Here is a 17775-nt window from a genome sequence, read left to right on the forward strand (position 1 = left end):
CTAAACATTTCATAAATGGCTGACAAGGCCCTGTTTTCCAATGGTTCTTATACTTTGTTGACTGATAACAAGTTGATGAGGATCAATTGAATACATCATTAGTTTTGGTCTTTTTGACCCCTAAATGCTTCATTTATGGCTCAGGATCAACTGGGCCTTCTGGTCCTCTGGAAGACCCACCATTGTCATTTGTGTCCTTTGGTGAAGCCAGCTCCTGAAATGGAAAAGTAGCTCATAAAGTAGAGTTTCTGCAGAAACACTCTAGAGCCCATCCCTGTGAGAGACTGGAAACCTGTCCAAGATGTTCCCTGCCTCTTACTCGGCCCCTCATGACCCTGCACAGAATAAGAGGGTATAGATAATGGGTGCATGGATGGATTCTGGAACCCTCCATTGGCCATTATGGCAGACCAGCCCCACACCCTACGTGGGCCTTCAAGATAAACAGCTGTCTGTGCAGATTACGCTTTGTGATTGGTTGATGCCGTTATTTGCTGTGCAAAAGCTCAGAAAAATCTACCTCACTCTGAAAAATTTTTTTTTTTTCTTTTTTTGTTGCATAATATTCGTGTTCTGTGTGCAAATACTCATGACAAAAACAACACTTTTAATTAATCACATGAAAAAAATGTCCCTGGTGTATAAAGGCCTTTAGTCTTAAATAATACTTTTGCACATATTTGACCCCTGGTGTTTTTATTCGCTCCAAACAGCCGATGTTCCAACTTTACATTAACTGCAGGCTAGCAACAGACGCACCGACCGTCTGTTGCAGTGAGCCTGTGTGGTTGTGTGACATCTCAGCCTCTCAGAGTGGACTTAAAGCTCGCCAAAACTCTCCTCTTCATCGTCTTTCAGTCTCTACTTTTTCCTCTCATCTCTGTACAGTTATGAAACAGATTCGTAAAGCCCCAGAATGCACACAAAATTTTCACTCAAGTTGAAACATTTTCAACTCGCATGGATGCTTATTTGCGTCAATTCATGCCACCTGGACACATTTGTGTCTAATCACTTCTGTCTATTGACTTTGATTGCTATCGCACAGCAATTCTGAACACACAGTAACAGATCACATGGTAAATTCAGCATAAAGAACATTTTCACAGTCCATCAGTACAACAATAGAGTCATCTCATGCTCACTACTCCGCTGCTCTCACATTCTCTTTTTTAACACAACTGTTTTCATTTACTAATGAATTCTGTTGGCTTCTACTTTGCCGTTTTTTTTTTTTAACCTAGTTAAGTTACCGTCAAAGAAACTGAAAACTGAAAAGAAAATTGCAGCCCTGCAGTATGCAAGCTTTTTATTCTGTTTATTTCAAATCAAAAGCCTTCCATTTCTAACTCTAGAAGGCACACACGGTGAGGTGCAGACTAGTGTGAACCTCAGTGCAAATTCCCTTATATAAGGAGGCTGGAAACAACCTCAGACACTACCCTGATGAAGGCAAGATATACTGTAGCCATTTTTAGGTTTCTAACCGTATCCAATTCTCTTCCTTTGTTTATTCATTCCTATCTTGTCTCAATTTGTTGATTTCATAGTAACATAGTTACGTAAAATCTGCTGCTGTAATGATGAAATTTCCCCACGGGCATCATTAAACTTACATCTGATCTCATCTCATCTCCACCATGTGGGCGTGTGTGTGTCTCATCCAGCAGTGGTCTGTTAGGATGAAGGTCCAGCAGGGCAGAACAGAGGGAGAGTTCACTGGCTCTTATCCTAGTTTGGATGCCATGTGGGGGGGTTGGAATGCCAATGCCAGCTAAGCCCCCACAATCTGTTCTCCCAGCTAGTGACAACTGTCTGCGTGTGTGTTTGAAAAAAAATGAAAATAAAAAATTTAATTTGTTGTGTGAGTGTGTCAATATGGTAGTGTATGTGTGTGTGGCTTTGTTGTTTTACACCAACAGAGACAGAATATGTCATCCTCCAACTCAACCACCGAGACCTTTGGATTGGATCTAACAGAATAGAGGACTGCAGGACAACTAACAATGTGTGTGACGCATGTTGACAGGCTGACGCAGGCTGTGTGTAGAAGAGCAGTGAGTATTTACCTTGGTGATGTGTCATAACAACTATGTGCCAAGATGAAGGTCACTGCGTCTTTCAGGATCACTGTGAGTAAATGGTAAATGGACTGCATTTATATAGCACCTTTCTAGTCTTCCAACCACTCAAAACGCTTTTACACTACAAGCCTTGTTCACCCATTCACACACACATTCATACACTGATGGCAGGGGCTGCCAACCTGCTCATCAGGAGGATCTAATCATTCACACACATGCTCACACAACAATGGCACAGTCATCGGGAGCAGTTTGGGGTTCGCTATCTTGTCCAAAGACACTTTGAGATGTGGACTGGAGGAATTGAACTGCCGATCTTCTGATGAGTGGACAACCCTCTCTACCTCCTGAGCCATAGGTTTCGTTCATGGAGACATACACAGATAAATGACATACAGCTGAATAAAGCACATATAGTAGTTGTACAAACAGTATTTGCAATGCAATTTAATTTAAAGCTATAAACCTCAGATTATACAGGAAGATTTCTAATCATTTTTGTGTCCCCTGTGACCTTTAATCTAGCACAACCATCAGTTCAAAATTTCCCTCTAATGAACAACAAGTTTATGACAAGGTATCTCTAAAACTAATGGCTGGATTTCCTTGAAATTTGCTGTGGATATGTATCTTTCCCTGAGAATGATGCTGAAAGCTTTTGGTGACCATCATCCTAACGTGCCATGGTCGTCAGCGCCAACACAAGAGAAATTATGACATAATCGCATTGCATAATTTACTAAACAAATTCAGTTTGTTTATTCAATCCATTCAGCGAATCAGTACACAGTATTCAGGTCAGGTGACGCAATATAGCGAATATGTTCAGCCGAAGACGTGCTGTCTGAAAGTGAATGTGGATGAAACTGAAGAGCCTGTGTGTGTTTTCTCCTTCAGTGAAGTAAAACAGAGTTAGATTGAATTCAGAAAGTACTGAAATATTAAACACTGAAATACTAAAACTGTGAAATACTAAACTGTGAAACATTGAATACTGAGTTAAACTGAATGCTGTGAAATACGGAGTAACAATAAGTAACATGGAATATGGAGTTACACTGAATACTAAATGGAATACTGTAAACTAGTTATGTTTTTTCCAGGTTAGTGCAGTTCCCAAAGAATTGATTGTAGACTAAAAACTGGCAAACTTTAGGCTCAATGAGTCAGTTCTGCAATGAGCTTGTCTAGTCATCACTGTGGTAGCTCTCTGAAAAAAGGACAGCTGTGGTCTCTGCAGGTTAAAACATTGGCATGTTCATGCTTGGGGGTGTTGTAGTTAGAGAAGTTTAGCTGTCAGGAACATTGCATTGGATTTGCTGACAGTCTTCGGATCAACATATCTCTGCGAGCAGATATTCTCGCACATGAAGAACATGCTCAGCCCTTCCCACATTCGTTTGACAAGTGAACACTCCGAAGCTTGGGTGCAACTTAAAGTGATTAAATATGACCCCCAGATAATGGAGCTCAGCAAAGGAAAACAGGGCCAGGGATCACATTGACTGGTAGGCATCTGTTTATTTGTAGCACACATGGCTTTGCATAATGGAGCCCTTTGTCCCGGCCTATTTTTTTCATCTCAGAAGTGGATGTTTTCATACGGATGGCAGCATTCTTGTATAATACTCATATTTCTGTTTGTTTCCATTTAATTCTCCCTTTTTGACATTTGCCCCCATTGCAACACTTTGTAAATGAGTCATTTACGACAGCATACTGCTATCATTGAAAGCAGTACTGTGCATATAATTAGGACAAGTCTTTTGGATTTTCTTTTTAATTCCAAAGTGTCATGGTTCTGTCATTGACTCTAGAGATTGTGAGTCTATCTTTGTTTTCCTTGGTTGCCATTATCCACCAGATGCCCGCAGACATTTTCTGTTTTGTGAAGATTGGACTGTGTGAGAGAGGGCTTGTTTTGAGTTTGCCTTTTTGAGGGATTTTCTGACATGGTGTCATTTGAGTTGCCTTTATTGGTTGGACTGTGCTCATTGTGTTTTTGGTTTTCTGGTTGCCCTGTGTTCTTCCCCAATCTGCTGTCCCTTCACACCTGCCTTGCATTATCCTCATTAGCCCTGCCTTGCTTCCAATGTCTTTCCCAGCCAATCACTCCCAGCCTGCCCTTGTGTCTAGTCACCTGTTCCCCATTCCCTTATTAGTTCAGTAAGTATTTAAGTCTTCGTTTGGAGTCAGGCTTTGTAGGATCCTTTGGTCTGTTTTGTTCTATGTCTACTCTGTTTGTTCAAGTCTCGTTAAGCATTCTATTTTGTGTTTTTGCTTGTGATTCTTCAATAAAGAAGTCTTTTCAGTATAGCTTGACCTGCTGTCTGGCGTTTGGGTCAATTTCCTGCTACTCTATATGACACAGTCTATTTTAGACACTAATCATTCAAATTAGCTGATGACAGAAACTGGTTGTAGATTCTCAGTATTATGTTGTGTAGATGACATGGCCTGTGGTGTGTTCCTGAGCCCTACTGTACTGGAACATGATGTAACTGTCTTTCCCTTGACATCAACGGGTTAAACACACCTGCATCTGCTCCCTGTACAGCCTGCAGCTCCCTCAGAGATGGAGCACAAACAGAGTGCGTATCTGTGTGTATGAGTGACGGGCAGAGATTGAGTAAATGCATCTGAGTGTTTGTGAACAGTAAGTGTGTGAGTGCAGTTTATTCCCTTGGGTTTCAAACACTGCATAGCGTCAGGATATTTTTGAGGCTGTGATTGGAGCCTGGCTAAAGTGGCAAAGCTGTGAAACAAGGATGTGTGCGGGGGAGGCTTCAGTACACCTTTCACTTCCTGTTATCACTGTCAGTCAGCTTTCCTTCTGTAGGTGTGTTGGTACAGCGCAGTTGAGCATGGCTGAATGTGCTGCATTCAAGATCATATGACGCCTGTTTAACACACAGATACATAATTTATAGTTTTTCTCGTCAAAAGGCAGATACAACCATTGGGATATACATAACAAGAATTATTTCTAAACTGGGCTTAGTGTGTTACTGTAACACGTTAAGGGCCCATCACACAAGGTGACACTGGAAGTGTTCTTTTGATGTTGCTAGGCAACTGCAAAGTAAGCTGCTGTCAAGCACGTGTTCTTACCATAGACTGTAGCAAAGTGTGATGTCACCTGTTGGTTTAATTGGAGCCAGTTTGAAGGCCAGAGTTGCAGCTTATGGTCGGTGCCATCTTTTCCCTTCGGAGCCAGGAAATTCCAAGTAAGGAGTGCGGGGTGTTGCCTTTCACGCTCTGGAAACACGACCCGCTATCTCCGACCCAAGCTACCGCTAGCTTAGTGGGAACACCGAGGGGTGTACACTTTGGCTAACATTAGCTAATTAAGCTAAATTGTACTAACATAACAGGTATCGTAATCAACATTAAACTTAGAGAAATATTGTGACAACAGTCAGGCTCAGTGCAAGTCCCAGAGCAAAATATCAATCACAGCTGTCAATCAACGTCCACACAGCAGACATCAAAGCTACTATAAGTCTTCAAATATTATTAATGAAAACAATAATTTCCAGAATGACCACCAGCACACTTATTAGAGGGTCTGAATTTAGCAATAATAATAATAATAATAATAATAATAATAATAATAATGATAATCTTTATTTATATATCACTTTTGTGTGTACCGAGTCTGCAAGCATCAGATCCTCTGGCAGGGTATTCCATAATTTTGGAGCCCTGACCGAGGCCTGGTCAGGATTTGTTATAAATCAGGATTTTGGAATGGTAAGTAAAGACCTGCCAGAGGATGTGAGGCTGTGCACTGGCTCATAAAGAGTCAGCAGGTCTGCAGTGTATGAAAGGGCCAGCCCATGAATAGCTTTAAAAGTGGTAATTGAAATTCTAAAATCAGTTGTAAAATGAACTGACAACCAGCGGAGGGATGCCAGAAATGGGGTTATGTGATGTTGTCTGTTAGACGATTGAGACCATAATGAGTCGTTGGAAAAAATGATTTGACATAGTATTTCTAGAGAGAAGCTGATGCTTTTTGAATGGGAGGCAGGGATTTTTTTGGAGCCAGCATCTAGCGGCCGTCAGTGGCATTGCACTTTAAAGTACTTCTGCATCAGCTTCAGCCTCAACCCATGGTAGTTGCTGCTTGGTTCTTATGAGTCCCTATTTAGTTACAGGCAGAGATAGAAGTCCCTCCCATATGCATAACCTTACTGAGGTCCACTAAACCTTGACCTCTATGTAACAACTTTCAACTAGATACCCAAACATAACCACTGTACAACTGAAGCTGCACCAATCAACATTTTTATGTTATCAATGGATCAAACTATGTGTAATGTGAAAGGGGTTGATTTGAAGTGAGGAAACCACAGTTCCCCTCAACTCTACTGAGTGTTTTAATGTCTTTCAGCTTTGTTTTGCTTCAAAGTTGATGGCCACAACTTCACTGTTTTGGTTCAGTCTCAGTGCTCTCATTTACCTAATTTCCAGCTGCTTTCAGAAAAAAAGCTCTGATAAACCCACTGTACAAAGTTAGCAACATAGTGGAGTGTTCAAGAGTTGGTTGACACCAAAACAGAGCCAGAAGGACAGTGAATATTGGTCTTGGTGGCGAGAAACATAACTCCAAATGAATGCTAATGTTGCTACGTGTCTGCTGGATGTGTAAATAGGCAAGTGTTTGCTAACACATTAGCCATATCGACTTCATAAGGTGACAATAAGGTTAAATTTACAGCTTGTTGTCATGCCCCAAAGCTAAAAATAGAGTACAGCTTTAAATCTTTAATTTTAATCTTATACCTAAACCCAGTCATAGGGCCTGGCCACGCCAGCATTTAAAACAGCACATTTTCACAGAATCAGTTCATTTCAATGGAATCACTGCAATCGCTTGCAGGGATGAAATACGCTGACAAATCAATACAGTGGAAGAGCACTGAAGAGAGTAACATTCATACCATCATCTCTAAAACACCATCATTACAGTAGATAGTTAGGTGCATTTGCTATTAGGCACTTACTGATACCAATTTATTTTTAGTAAATTTACACCTGATTAATTGTCACTATCCTGTTCTATCCAGCCTGCTGTACTGCGCATGTGTGTATGTATGGATGTGTGTATGTGTGTGTCTGTGAAAACCCTGCAGAAACACAGTTGCTTTGTTGCTAATGGAGGGGAATATTACCTAGGGACAATTAATTTGACAGTAGCATCAATGCAGATTGAGTGAGAGAGAGCGATGTAGTGAATGCATTATGTGGGGGTATGCTCATGGCTGAACAACACTCTAATTTCCTGCTACAGGCTCACTGGGTGTGTGTGTGTGTGTGTGTGTGTGTGTGTGTGGTATACAGTGGTTTATGCTCCACTGGTACTTTCTTACCTCTGTGTAACTTAATCCAAGCAAGCCTATTAGTACTTACCACATAAAGAGAAGTGAGATACAGGCGAGCAGTTTGTCAGGAGCAGTTTACATTCAGGAAAAGACAGATTAATAAGGGAAAGTGAGAGTGGAGCTGATGCACAGTATCCTCTGTGGACTCCAGTATTCACTACAATGCATTTTCTCAAACTCCAGCATAAAATGTACCTTTTAATGCATATGTCAGCAACTTTGTGTGAAGGTTCATACAGCAGTGATGTTTGGTTTGAACCAGTTCAACCTGCTAGTATTATATCCACTCTTTCTTAAAGGGGACCTATTATGCTCATTTTCAGCGCTATATTTTATTGTGGGACTCCACTAGAATAGCTTTGCATGATTCACAGTTCAAAAAAATCCTTATTTATCTTAAACTGGCCCTTTATGCAGCCCCTCAGTTCAGCCTCTGTCTGAAACAGGCTGTTTAGCAGGTCTCTTTAAGGCCCCCCTCCCGATGAGCTCACTCTGTTCTGATTGGCCAGCTTCAGGAAGCTTCCTCCGGCTCTGGAGGCTACGTAAACAAACTATAGTAGCAGTTTCACTTTTTCTCTTTGTTTAGTCCAAATGTCAACTTCTCAGATCCATCCGTACATGTTTGAGCCTGAATCAGATCTGAAATATCAGAGTGAACATTTGCAGCAACGAAGATTACAGCAGGATGTCTCTGTATGGTAAATGTTATGCTCATTACCCTACCTGCTCATTCTTTGTACTGTATTTCACTGTGGTTAAGGACGCTCACTACGGTACCAGTAGATCCCCTTAAAAAAAAAAGTGAATTTAATGCATGTCTAACTTAATTGCACCCAGAAGAACAGGCAGCCCTTAGTGATACGTCAAAACACTTTGATGCATCTGCTGTGAAAATTGTTTTTCTGAAGATGTCAAGGGGCAGCTAGACCTGACCAGCTGTTCCATCCAGGTGGACAGGCGGGGCCACACAGACAATAGAGTTCAGATTGAATGTAAAGCATATTTTAACCTTGCTTGCAGTCTGTGTTTATTTGCAACAAACAACTAATATATAGACTGCACTTGTCCTACACTTTTAGCTCTTAGCTAGCAGAGTACTGCTCTCTGACGTCCTCAGAACTCCTATTCTTACTATTACTTTCCCCCAGTTTCTCTTCTTGACTGTACATTCATGAGTTGGACACAAGTTTTCCTAAATTCACATTGCCCAGAGCGATTGTGTGCCGGTTTACTTCCATATGTGATTGCACCGCCTCCAAAACTTGCTTCACATTCATCCTGAACACACTTTAAAAGTTCAAGTAGGCATATTCACTATGTATTTTATTGTATTTTTGTTTATTCAGCAAGTACATTTGACACATTTGGCATAAGCTTAAAAAATAAATGTTTGTCACATCTTTTGCCCTTGATAAGACACAGATTTTTGAGGGCATGAGGACAATCAGTGCGTTTACATGTACTTAAGTAACCAGGTTACTCAGAAAAACAGGTTATGCACATCGGTGTCACCAGGTAATTTTGCTTGGGCTTAAGCCTTGAATGTTTTGAGTGTAGCCCATAATAAAATTTTACACATAAGCGTGTGTGTGATGCCATTTAGCCATCTCTCAAATTCAGAAATAGTGTAACTTATGCAGACTTTCATCACTTTACAGCTGTTCGCTCAGACCGGCTTCCTACTGCAGTTACTGTTGTAGCTTCTGGGACGCTCATTTTGTTTTGTTTGTATGCTTGTTTGAGACCCAGATACGGCTGTTAATGTTAACAAGGACCAACAAACCACCACCAGCTCCTGCTACGTGGGTGTTTAAAATAAACGAACCCTCCGTGCTCTGTTAAATTGACGTGTTATTTTAACCATCCAGTTTATCTGCTGCTGCTGCTGCTGCTGCTTTACTTTACATTAATGTTACTGTAGCTTGATAGTTTGGATAACTTGTCTGCTGATGCATTCCCGCTGTGTGTCGTTTGTCCACTATTACTGTAATTAACACCATACAAGTTAAAGTTCTGCTTCATGCTCTGTCAGACTTTTGTCCAGAGTGAGTGAAGGAATCAGGAGAGAGGAGACAGAAGTGAGGAAGAACTGCAGGATGTCATGTTATGGTGTTGAAAGAAAAACAAGGAGAAAGTTTTAAAGAAGCAGTTTAAGGAGCAAAGAGAAACACACAGAGGCGGCCCAGGTGTCAGGTGATGGAGGGACATGAATACATTTGAACCAGGAGGCAGAACAAGTAAGGTCTGACTTCCTCCTGTGTTTAGATGTACTGTTCTGTAAATATTTTTAGAGGCACAGTCTGTTATCCAAACTAAAGGACATCCTGACAAACAGAAGTGAAAGCAGAAGATTAAACCCTGCTATAAAAGGGCTTACAGATCCTTGAATACAGGCACTAACACTACACAACAACTCAGTTATTAGGAAACAAAATGCTGATTCATCATTCATCTGACTGATTCATCATCAACAGTCAAAGTGTTATCTTGATTTGGCTTTCAGTTTTGTTATTACAAACACTGATGTATAATTAAGGACCATATAAATGATGTGAGAATCCAGATTTGTTTTTAAGATAGACCGACTGGTCTTGGAGTTGCCGCCAAGCTATTAAAGTGTAAATAGCTATCCAAGGACTTTATTAGCCAGAAATGACATCAAGTGATGGGACATAGTTCAGCCATCCAGATGTAGCTCACTGATGTTAATTTGCTTTTGTATTTTGCATGTAAAATATAATTTGTCATTTCCTGTGGATGGAATACATTTCCCAGCAGTAACCATACTTAACACCAGAATTAATTAGGCCAAACAGAATGAATCCACTGCATCTCAATTAGGTGAAATAGGACTAATCTTTTTACAGCATTCACTTCATGATGTTGGCTGATAGAACTGGTGAATTTTCACATAAAGATGTTGTCTGCTGTAGGTTTACTGTATATGATATGTAATGTGGGGCCTCCATTCTTATGAGGAAGTAGGTCCAGAAGGTGGTGGAGCCTTAGAATATTTGGCAGGAAAGTCATTAAGTCTTGACCAGAGGGCCTGGTGGATTATAGGATGGTACAGTACAGCAAGATCAGGGACACACACACACACACACACACACACACACACACACACACACACACACACACACGGGCCCAGATGAACAAATGAAAGCATGCATACATGCATAATAACACACACACGATTTGAGACAGTCCGGGAGGTCAGGGAAGGTCTCTGGCAAAGTTAGGCTGAAGCTGGCAGCTTGTGTTGGTGTGTGCAAGTATGGGCTATTTGTGTAAACATGTGTGAGCGTGCACAAGCTTGTGTAATATAAGGCTGTGTGTGTGTGTGTGTGTGTGTGTGCGTGTGTGTGTGTGATCAGAGGTCCTGTGTTAAGGACAGGCCTGCTAACTAGGCCAACAGCTGCTTCCCTGGCAATTCATCTCCAGTCAGCTTTGAAGCCATTTTTTTTCTCCCTATTATTTCAACACAGGAACATTTTGCATATTAATGGAGCTTATAATCTAGTACACTGACCACCACACCCACACATACACATGCAAACACCACACACACATGTATTTAAAACTCCTTTGTAGAACTGTGCACACACCGAAACACAAGCGCCCAGGTGTCGGCTCCAAGCCTGCTTTATGTGTTATGTATTCAAATAAATGCAGCATATTCACCTTGTCTGTGTGTGTGTGTGTATGTGTGTATGTTTGTGTGTAGCAGCAGCGTGGGTGGTTCTGATTGTGCACCACAGAAATTAGACTTTGTTTAAATTCTGAAAAGCAGCTGCTCTGTACCAACACCAATTATGTATGTGTGTGTGTGTGTGTGTGTGTGTGTGTGTGTGTGTGTGTGCGCCCTTTGATGGTGGACTGACGGCCAGTTCTCTCGTTCAAAGAGATCCTTCATTTCTGTTCTTTCTATTCCGGCTTTCTTCAATAAAAAACAAAAACAAAATTGCAGAATAAAATGCTGGAAAATAACACACACACACACACACTGACTATTCTTCTCTCTTTCTTCCTGACATACTCTTCATATCCCTCCTTTCCTCCGTCCATCATTCTCTCTGACACACACAGTGAGGTGCATTGAAGCGAAGCAGAGCACACAGCTGTGAACCAGCCCAGAGGCCTGTCCTTCCCTCTGTGTGTGTGTGTGTGTGTTTGTGTGTGTGTGTTTCTCTGACAGCCTGGACCACTGGGACACAACCAGAGGCGTAAGCAGGTCAACATGAGAACGAGGGCAGTATGAGTGTATCAGAGGGAGAGAGAGAGAGAGAGAGAGAGAGGTGGAGTGGCACTGGTTGATCCAAAGAAATGTCTGTGTTTGGCATTAATTAGAATATTCACCACCTTCAAACACACACACACACACACACACACACATAGACGGGTTGAAGTGTGTTTGAGGGTTGATAAATGATCACAGTCAGTGGTCAGCTTCTCTTCCTCTTCACAGCTGCTCTGCCACATGCTCACATCAAGTTGTACTGTGTCACCGTGGTAAGCTGGCGGAAGCAGCCAATAATGCTGCAGCAATGTGTGTGTTCTCCCGTTTATGCTGGATGTGGTAAACTTGATGTGTGTGTGTGTGTGTGTTATGAATATACCACCTACACTGTCCAGCTTTGACTGCTGCAGGGCGAATATGCAGCAGACAAATCTGCCCCCTGTTATCTGGAGAGCATTTTGTTTTGGACACTATAATATTATAGTGATGTAATAGATTAAAACCAAGATGGAGGATAAAGCCACTGATATGAATACAAAATAGACAGAGACAGAGAAAGACAGAGCACTTTCTAGCATTTTACATGGTCTTCATCACTTGTTTAGCCCCAAAAATCCAACTCATCATCAAGCCTGCTCCTCTGTGAGGCACGCAAAAAAAGAGTCTCAGTTGTTAAACAGTATTTCTTTATGTCCTTTACTGTTTCTCTCAGCAGTATCGGTGCTGTTTTTTTTTCTCCGGTGGAGCGCTGAAGATTTTTGCTCTCAAAGTTGCGAGCTGATGCTGTCATTCAAGGGTAACACGTATATGATGTGCGTCAAAACACACGCATCCATTGTTTTCTATGTAAGCCTGCACAGCGAATTGACGTGTCAGGATGCAGCACTGTCCTATTTTCCCATTGCGGACATACGTCAACTCCCTAGAAGAGCAGTAATTTGATCACAGTCTCACTGTACTACAGCTGCACCGCCCCCACACTTACGACCCAGACAGGTGAAACACAAGAGGCTCACGGCTGTGTTTTGGATGATTAGTCTGTAAATATAACTGTACAATACTGTAGGTAGACAGTCTGACAGTCGCCAAATTTTGAGCCACCTGATGAAGATAGGCAGTTCTATTCTTTGCAGACTTTTCTCTGTGAAGTTTTGGATATTTTGCTCACTTACATGTGGATTTAAGGGTGGCGAAGTTTAAAATTTTAAAAGTTTAAAGACTGCAGGTCACCACAGTGTTTTTAATGATGTTTCCATAGTAAAATACTTTAGGCAGAAGTTTTAACAGTTGCTGAATTTGAATCCATTAGGTGAAAATTAGGAGGTTGTTTTCTGTCTGGACTGTTGTGAAGATTTGGAGGTTTTGTTTAATGATAGATTTGATACTGATGATGTTTTGGAGAGTGTTTGTACTTTTTGTTATCTGCTCCTCTTACATAAAGACAAAGTGAGGCTTTTTAAATTTGTTAAATAGCTTTTTTTTTTTTTTTCATTTATCATAATGTGATATTAATCAGTACTGAGCTCTGATCCAATTTAGGCTACTACTATGCATGGATCAGCTGATCAGCTGATGACTGTACTACAATCTGATTTTTGTTGTGGATTTTTTGTGGATGTGTTTTCAGGTTGATGGTCTAACAGAGCAATGTGTATCCTGTGTGTCACTGAGAGAGAGAAAGAGAGAGAAAGTGTGCTTTGAGTTGATCTTCATCTCTGTGATATTAAAACATGTCATCAGACTGTCCTTGGCTTCTTCCTCAGGCCGTTGTCACACTTGGAGCTTGTTTTTCTGATTTCAGATATTAATCCTCAACACTCGACCAATGGCCTCCTTTTGCCCCAAAAAACATTTATTGCAAAATCTGAGTTCTTGGCTCACCCCTATACTGTACCTTGACACGCCCGATGTTTGTTATGAGCACCAACTGAGTAATATCACAACTTTGTCCGATGTATAAATCCAATTAATAAATGTTTATGTGATGTGTAGATTGCCGAGCAGTTTGATAATGTCAACGTAATCTTACCTGATCAAACCGAGCCGACATCCTCATCTCAGACGCTGTTCCTCTGCTGCTTCAACAAAAGAGCTGCTGGCAGTGAAGCAGAGCAGAATTCTCCAGCAATTTAGATTACAGCTTCTCTTTTCATAAATCAGTGTAATTATGTGTGTGGTAGACAGTGACAGTATTTGGCGTGACTGGCTATGTTTCTTACCGACTGCCACGTCAGTCAGCTGGAGGTGTGCTGCTGAAATACAGAAATGGTCACAGAGCAGAGGGAAAACCAGCAGCCACTTTTTCTTGTCAGCATACAAGTGTTGTCCTAAGAGTGTATATATGTACAGCACAGATGAAGCCTATCAATGTCTGTAACTGACAGTGAAGCTCCTCTCTTCCACTAATGCATAAGATTTTATGTTTGCAGCTGGAACAAGTTCAGGCAGACTGACATATCAATGGTAACTGTCCCAAAAAGAAAGCAGAGGGGAGGATGATGAGTAACAGGAAGTGGAGCCAGTGCCTGCCCATCCATGACAGGAATCAAGGGGGATTGACAGGAAAAGAGTCAGAAGCAGTTCAGAGTGAGGTGTTACACTGTGTGTGTGTGTGTGTGTGTGTGTTTGTTTGGAATAACTAGCAGAAACCTGGCTCATTAAAAGACTGCCTAGCCACCAGCTAGTGGTTGAAAGTCACATACAAACACTTTCTCACACATGCATGTACACACACGCACATACATGGCTATGAGTGGTGCCATCGATTGGATCATTGACTATTTCTATTGATATCTTTTGCAGCTCTGATATCTGCTGGTTGCTGCACCAACTCCTGTAGGAGTGTAAAGCTTTGGGACAGGTGAGTCACATGCATACACACACACACACACACACACACACACACACACACACACACACACACTGTGGGGGGTGGAATGAGTCACGGACAACAAGACGCACGTACATACACTCATGTAATTATTTACTAATAGTCCCACATGTGTGTATGTACGCGCGTCTGTGTGTGATTAGTACAGCTCAGCCATGCAGACGCCAGTGCATGTGCATGTGTGACTCCTAACACACAGTGTGTGCATCCTCCACTATTATGTTTTGTTACTATTATGATAATGCAATCAGCCCATTTTGGAGTTTGATAAAAGTGTTAATATTGTGTTTTAATCAGCAAAGTTCTGTATTTAATTAAACAGTTGTTTCCGAAAGTGAGGTCATGTTTATTAAATGCAATAATAATCTGTCCCTTTGAAACCAGTTCCAAGCTGATGACTCAGGTTAAGGTATTTTAGCCAGTAGAATGTCAAACAGGACTTGTTAAAAGCTTACAGGTTTTTTCATCCAGATTTTCCACTGCTTTTACCTGTAGGAATTTGAACTGAAATTATGTGTAGCCTATCATTTTGAGGTACAGTATTTGCATTTTCTATTTGAAATGATTATTGTCTTTATTATTTATGGACATTAATGCTGAAAAGGGTTTAAATAATCCTTTATCTAACAGTATGCTACCTGAATTGCGGGAGATGTGGGAAATCTGCATGTAGCATGATGGAAAACCATGACTAATAAATTGACCTTTGTGTGTTCAAAATTGGTGGAGTGCTCCTTTGCTGTAATAAAAAATGAGTAGTGCAGCTTTAATTTGTGATTAATGTTCATCAGGCAAGTGATGAAGACCCAGTGGGATCGAAATGTTGCCTTTTTCAGTCAGTAATAAAAAGACTGGGAGCTACAATCCAGTGTGCAGACACTTTCTTTCCTTCATTTCATTTGTTGTCCTGCACCTGACCTAAAAATATGGTATAGGATGTGCACACACTATCTCTTTAATGTTACAATAAACACATGACTGGGCTGTTTCGCCAGGATTTTAGAGATAGTGGTCACAAGCCCCAATACCTCCAGCACTTTGCCACATTGTCACTAGCTACCAAAAACACACATTGCATTTTCTATATCCATTTAATGGTCTAAGTCAAATTGAAATCACAGTTAATTTTCCTTTTTGCAGTACAAAATAATCTCAAAGTGATTATTAAATGTACTGTTAATATTTTTATTATTAAAAGGAAGAGGAAAGATTATGGTCTGTGGGGAACTGTCAGAAATGCTTTTTCTCTCAGCACTACAGCTGACAGACTGGAAAGCTACAATATGATGTGCAATGCAGTTTTACAATGTGGATGTTTGTTTTATTGCACAATTATGAAACCAAAAAATCTAAAACCTAAATTTCTACTTTTTTTAAGTACAGAATTTTAGGCATGCTAATGCTCTATTGATGGCAATGTCAGTCTGTCGGTTGGTTGGTCCAGATCTCAAGAATGGACTGCTTTGTAGTTTCATTGGTTCATCCTTTGGTGATCTCCTTAATTTTTTCCTAGTGCCAACATGAAGTTGACATTTTTGTTTTTTAGTGACATGTCTCAACAACTGAAATGAGTCTCTCACTTAACTACACACATTCATGTTCCCTTCAGGATGAATTGTAACAACTTTGATGAGCTACTGACTTTTCATCTAGCGCCATCATCAGTCAAATTTCAATTTGTCCAATACTTTGATTCGTGATTAATTCCTGCAAAAGTAGTGACTTCCCCATCAGCCTTAACTGTGCTTTGTGTTTAGTACTAATAAGCAAATGTTAGCATGCTAACATTATATTTAACTACATTAAACATCAGCAAGATTGTTACTGTGAGCATGTTTGCATGCTGATGTTAGCATTTAGCTCAGTGCACCAATGTGCTAAGTGCAGCTTCATAGAGCTGCTAGCATGGCTGGCTGTAGGAGAGCACAGAATATGTAAAATATATTTTCCATAAAATGTACCTCTCTACATGTTGGTCTAAATGTTGTCTTAAAGCTATTTCCACAATGACAAGAATATAATTCTGGTGAAGTGATGCAGACAAATATTGACTCTAAAAACTAATTAGAAACAGCCTTAAAAAATTAAATGTGTGTAATTTATGTGCATTACTATTAGAATATAAACTCATCCTAAGGTTTTTAACTCCTCCAAATTCCCCAGATACAATACTGAGATTATGGCCTCAGTGGTTGCTATGGACACATGGAGCAATTTTTGGGGCAAGATGGGGCACACCTGGTGAAGGTAGCTTGCAGTAAATTGGATGTATTATAGGAACGATAACGGGCCCAAAGGTGGCTATTCACTCTAATTATGCATAAGCATAAGCCTATTTTCTTTTTGAATTTCCAGGTTTACTTCTGCACTGTGCAGCCCACTGAATAGCACAGGTGTGTTTTTCTTGCCCACCCACAATTCCTGCTTGGCCCATATACTTTACATTGAGACAGACATCTCTTTTATAATGTTGGTGTATGGGGAAATGCTTTTAAGGCCGCAGGGGATTTTTCACTGCAATGCTCAAAAGTAGCCACTGGGAAAAATTGGCAGCAAGGCTGGAGCACCCTGGTAGCTGAATGGTTGCTGCGCATGCCACTTAAGCACAATGTCCCTGGTTTGATTCCAGCCAGGGACCTGTGTTGCACGTCATACCCAGTGATGTATCCAGGACATAATGACTGGGGTGGCCAAGATGGGACAGAGCTAGTGTGGAGTGGCCATGGCATAGCGCACCTTAATGAAGGGCAGGTGATCAAAATGTGTAAATACAGATGTTCAGTGCATCACATTGCTTACCAATGCACAGATAGATAGTCTCTGGGAAGCAGTGGTTATTTATACTTATTTATACACTCATAACGCAGAGACAGCACAGTGTGCAATGCGTAGAGAAGAACTTCAAAGACAATTCTTGTTTTGCAGTTTTTATTTATTATCTATTTTTTACAACCTAACTGTGTGGAAAGGAGAAATGGAACAACAGGTTATGGAGAGTCCCTTGAGAGCACTTCGCTTGTGTCAGTAGCTCAGATTCATCTCTGGGGAACACCCCCAACTCTTGAAATGTTGTCCAAATAAGGAAATGTTTGTAATGTAGCAGGTGGATGTGGCCCCCCTAGTTGAGACCTACTGATAGACGTAACAGCGGAACAGAGGAGAGAGACTGAGATA

At 40.9% G+C, this 17775-nt stretch overlaps 1 protein-coding gene across 4 annotated transcripts in view; it reads left to right on the top strand.

Moving 5' to 3' along the window:
• Positions 1-17775, top strand: part of ccdc85a (coiled-coil domain containing 85A) — a 41435-nt gene that overhangs the window by 20721 nt on the left and 2939 nt on the right. For 2 of the 4 annotated variants that reach the window (XR_006407198.1, XM_044373343.1), the window contains exon 3: positions 14514-14571. Coding sequence is in view for 1 of the 4 variants with exons in the window: in XM_044373343.1 (XP_044229278.1) it covers positions 14514-14571 (58 nt within the window). In the remaining 3 variants the exon portion in view is untranslated. Of the gene's footprint in view, positions 1-14140; positions 14303-14513; positions 14572-17775 lie in introns of all 4 variants that reach the window. The other 2 variants (XR_006407196.1, XR_006407197.1) reach the window with 2 other exon arrangements.

This window comes from Thunnus albacares, chromosome 14 (genome assembly GCF_914725855.1).
Source record: "Thunnus albacares chromosome 14, fThuAlb1.1, whole genome shotgun sequence".
NCBI lineage: Eukaryota > Metazoa > Chordata > Actinopteri > Scombriformes > Scombridae > Thunnus > Thunnus albacares.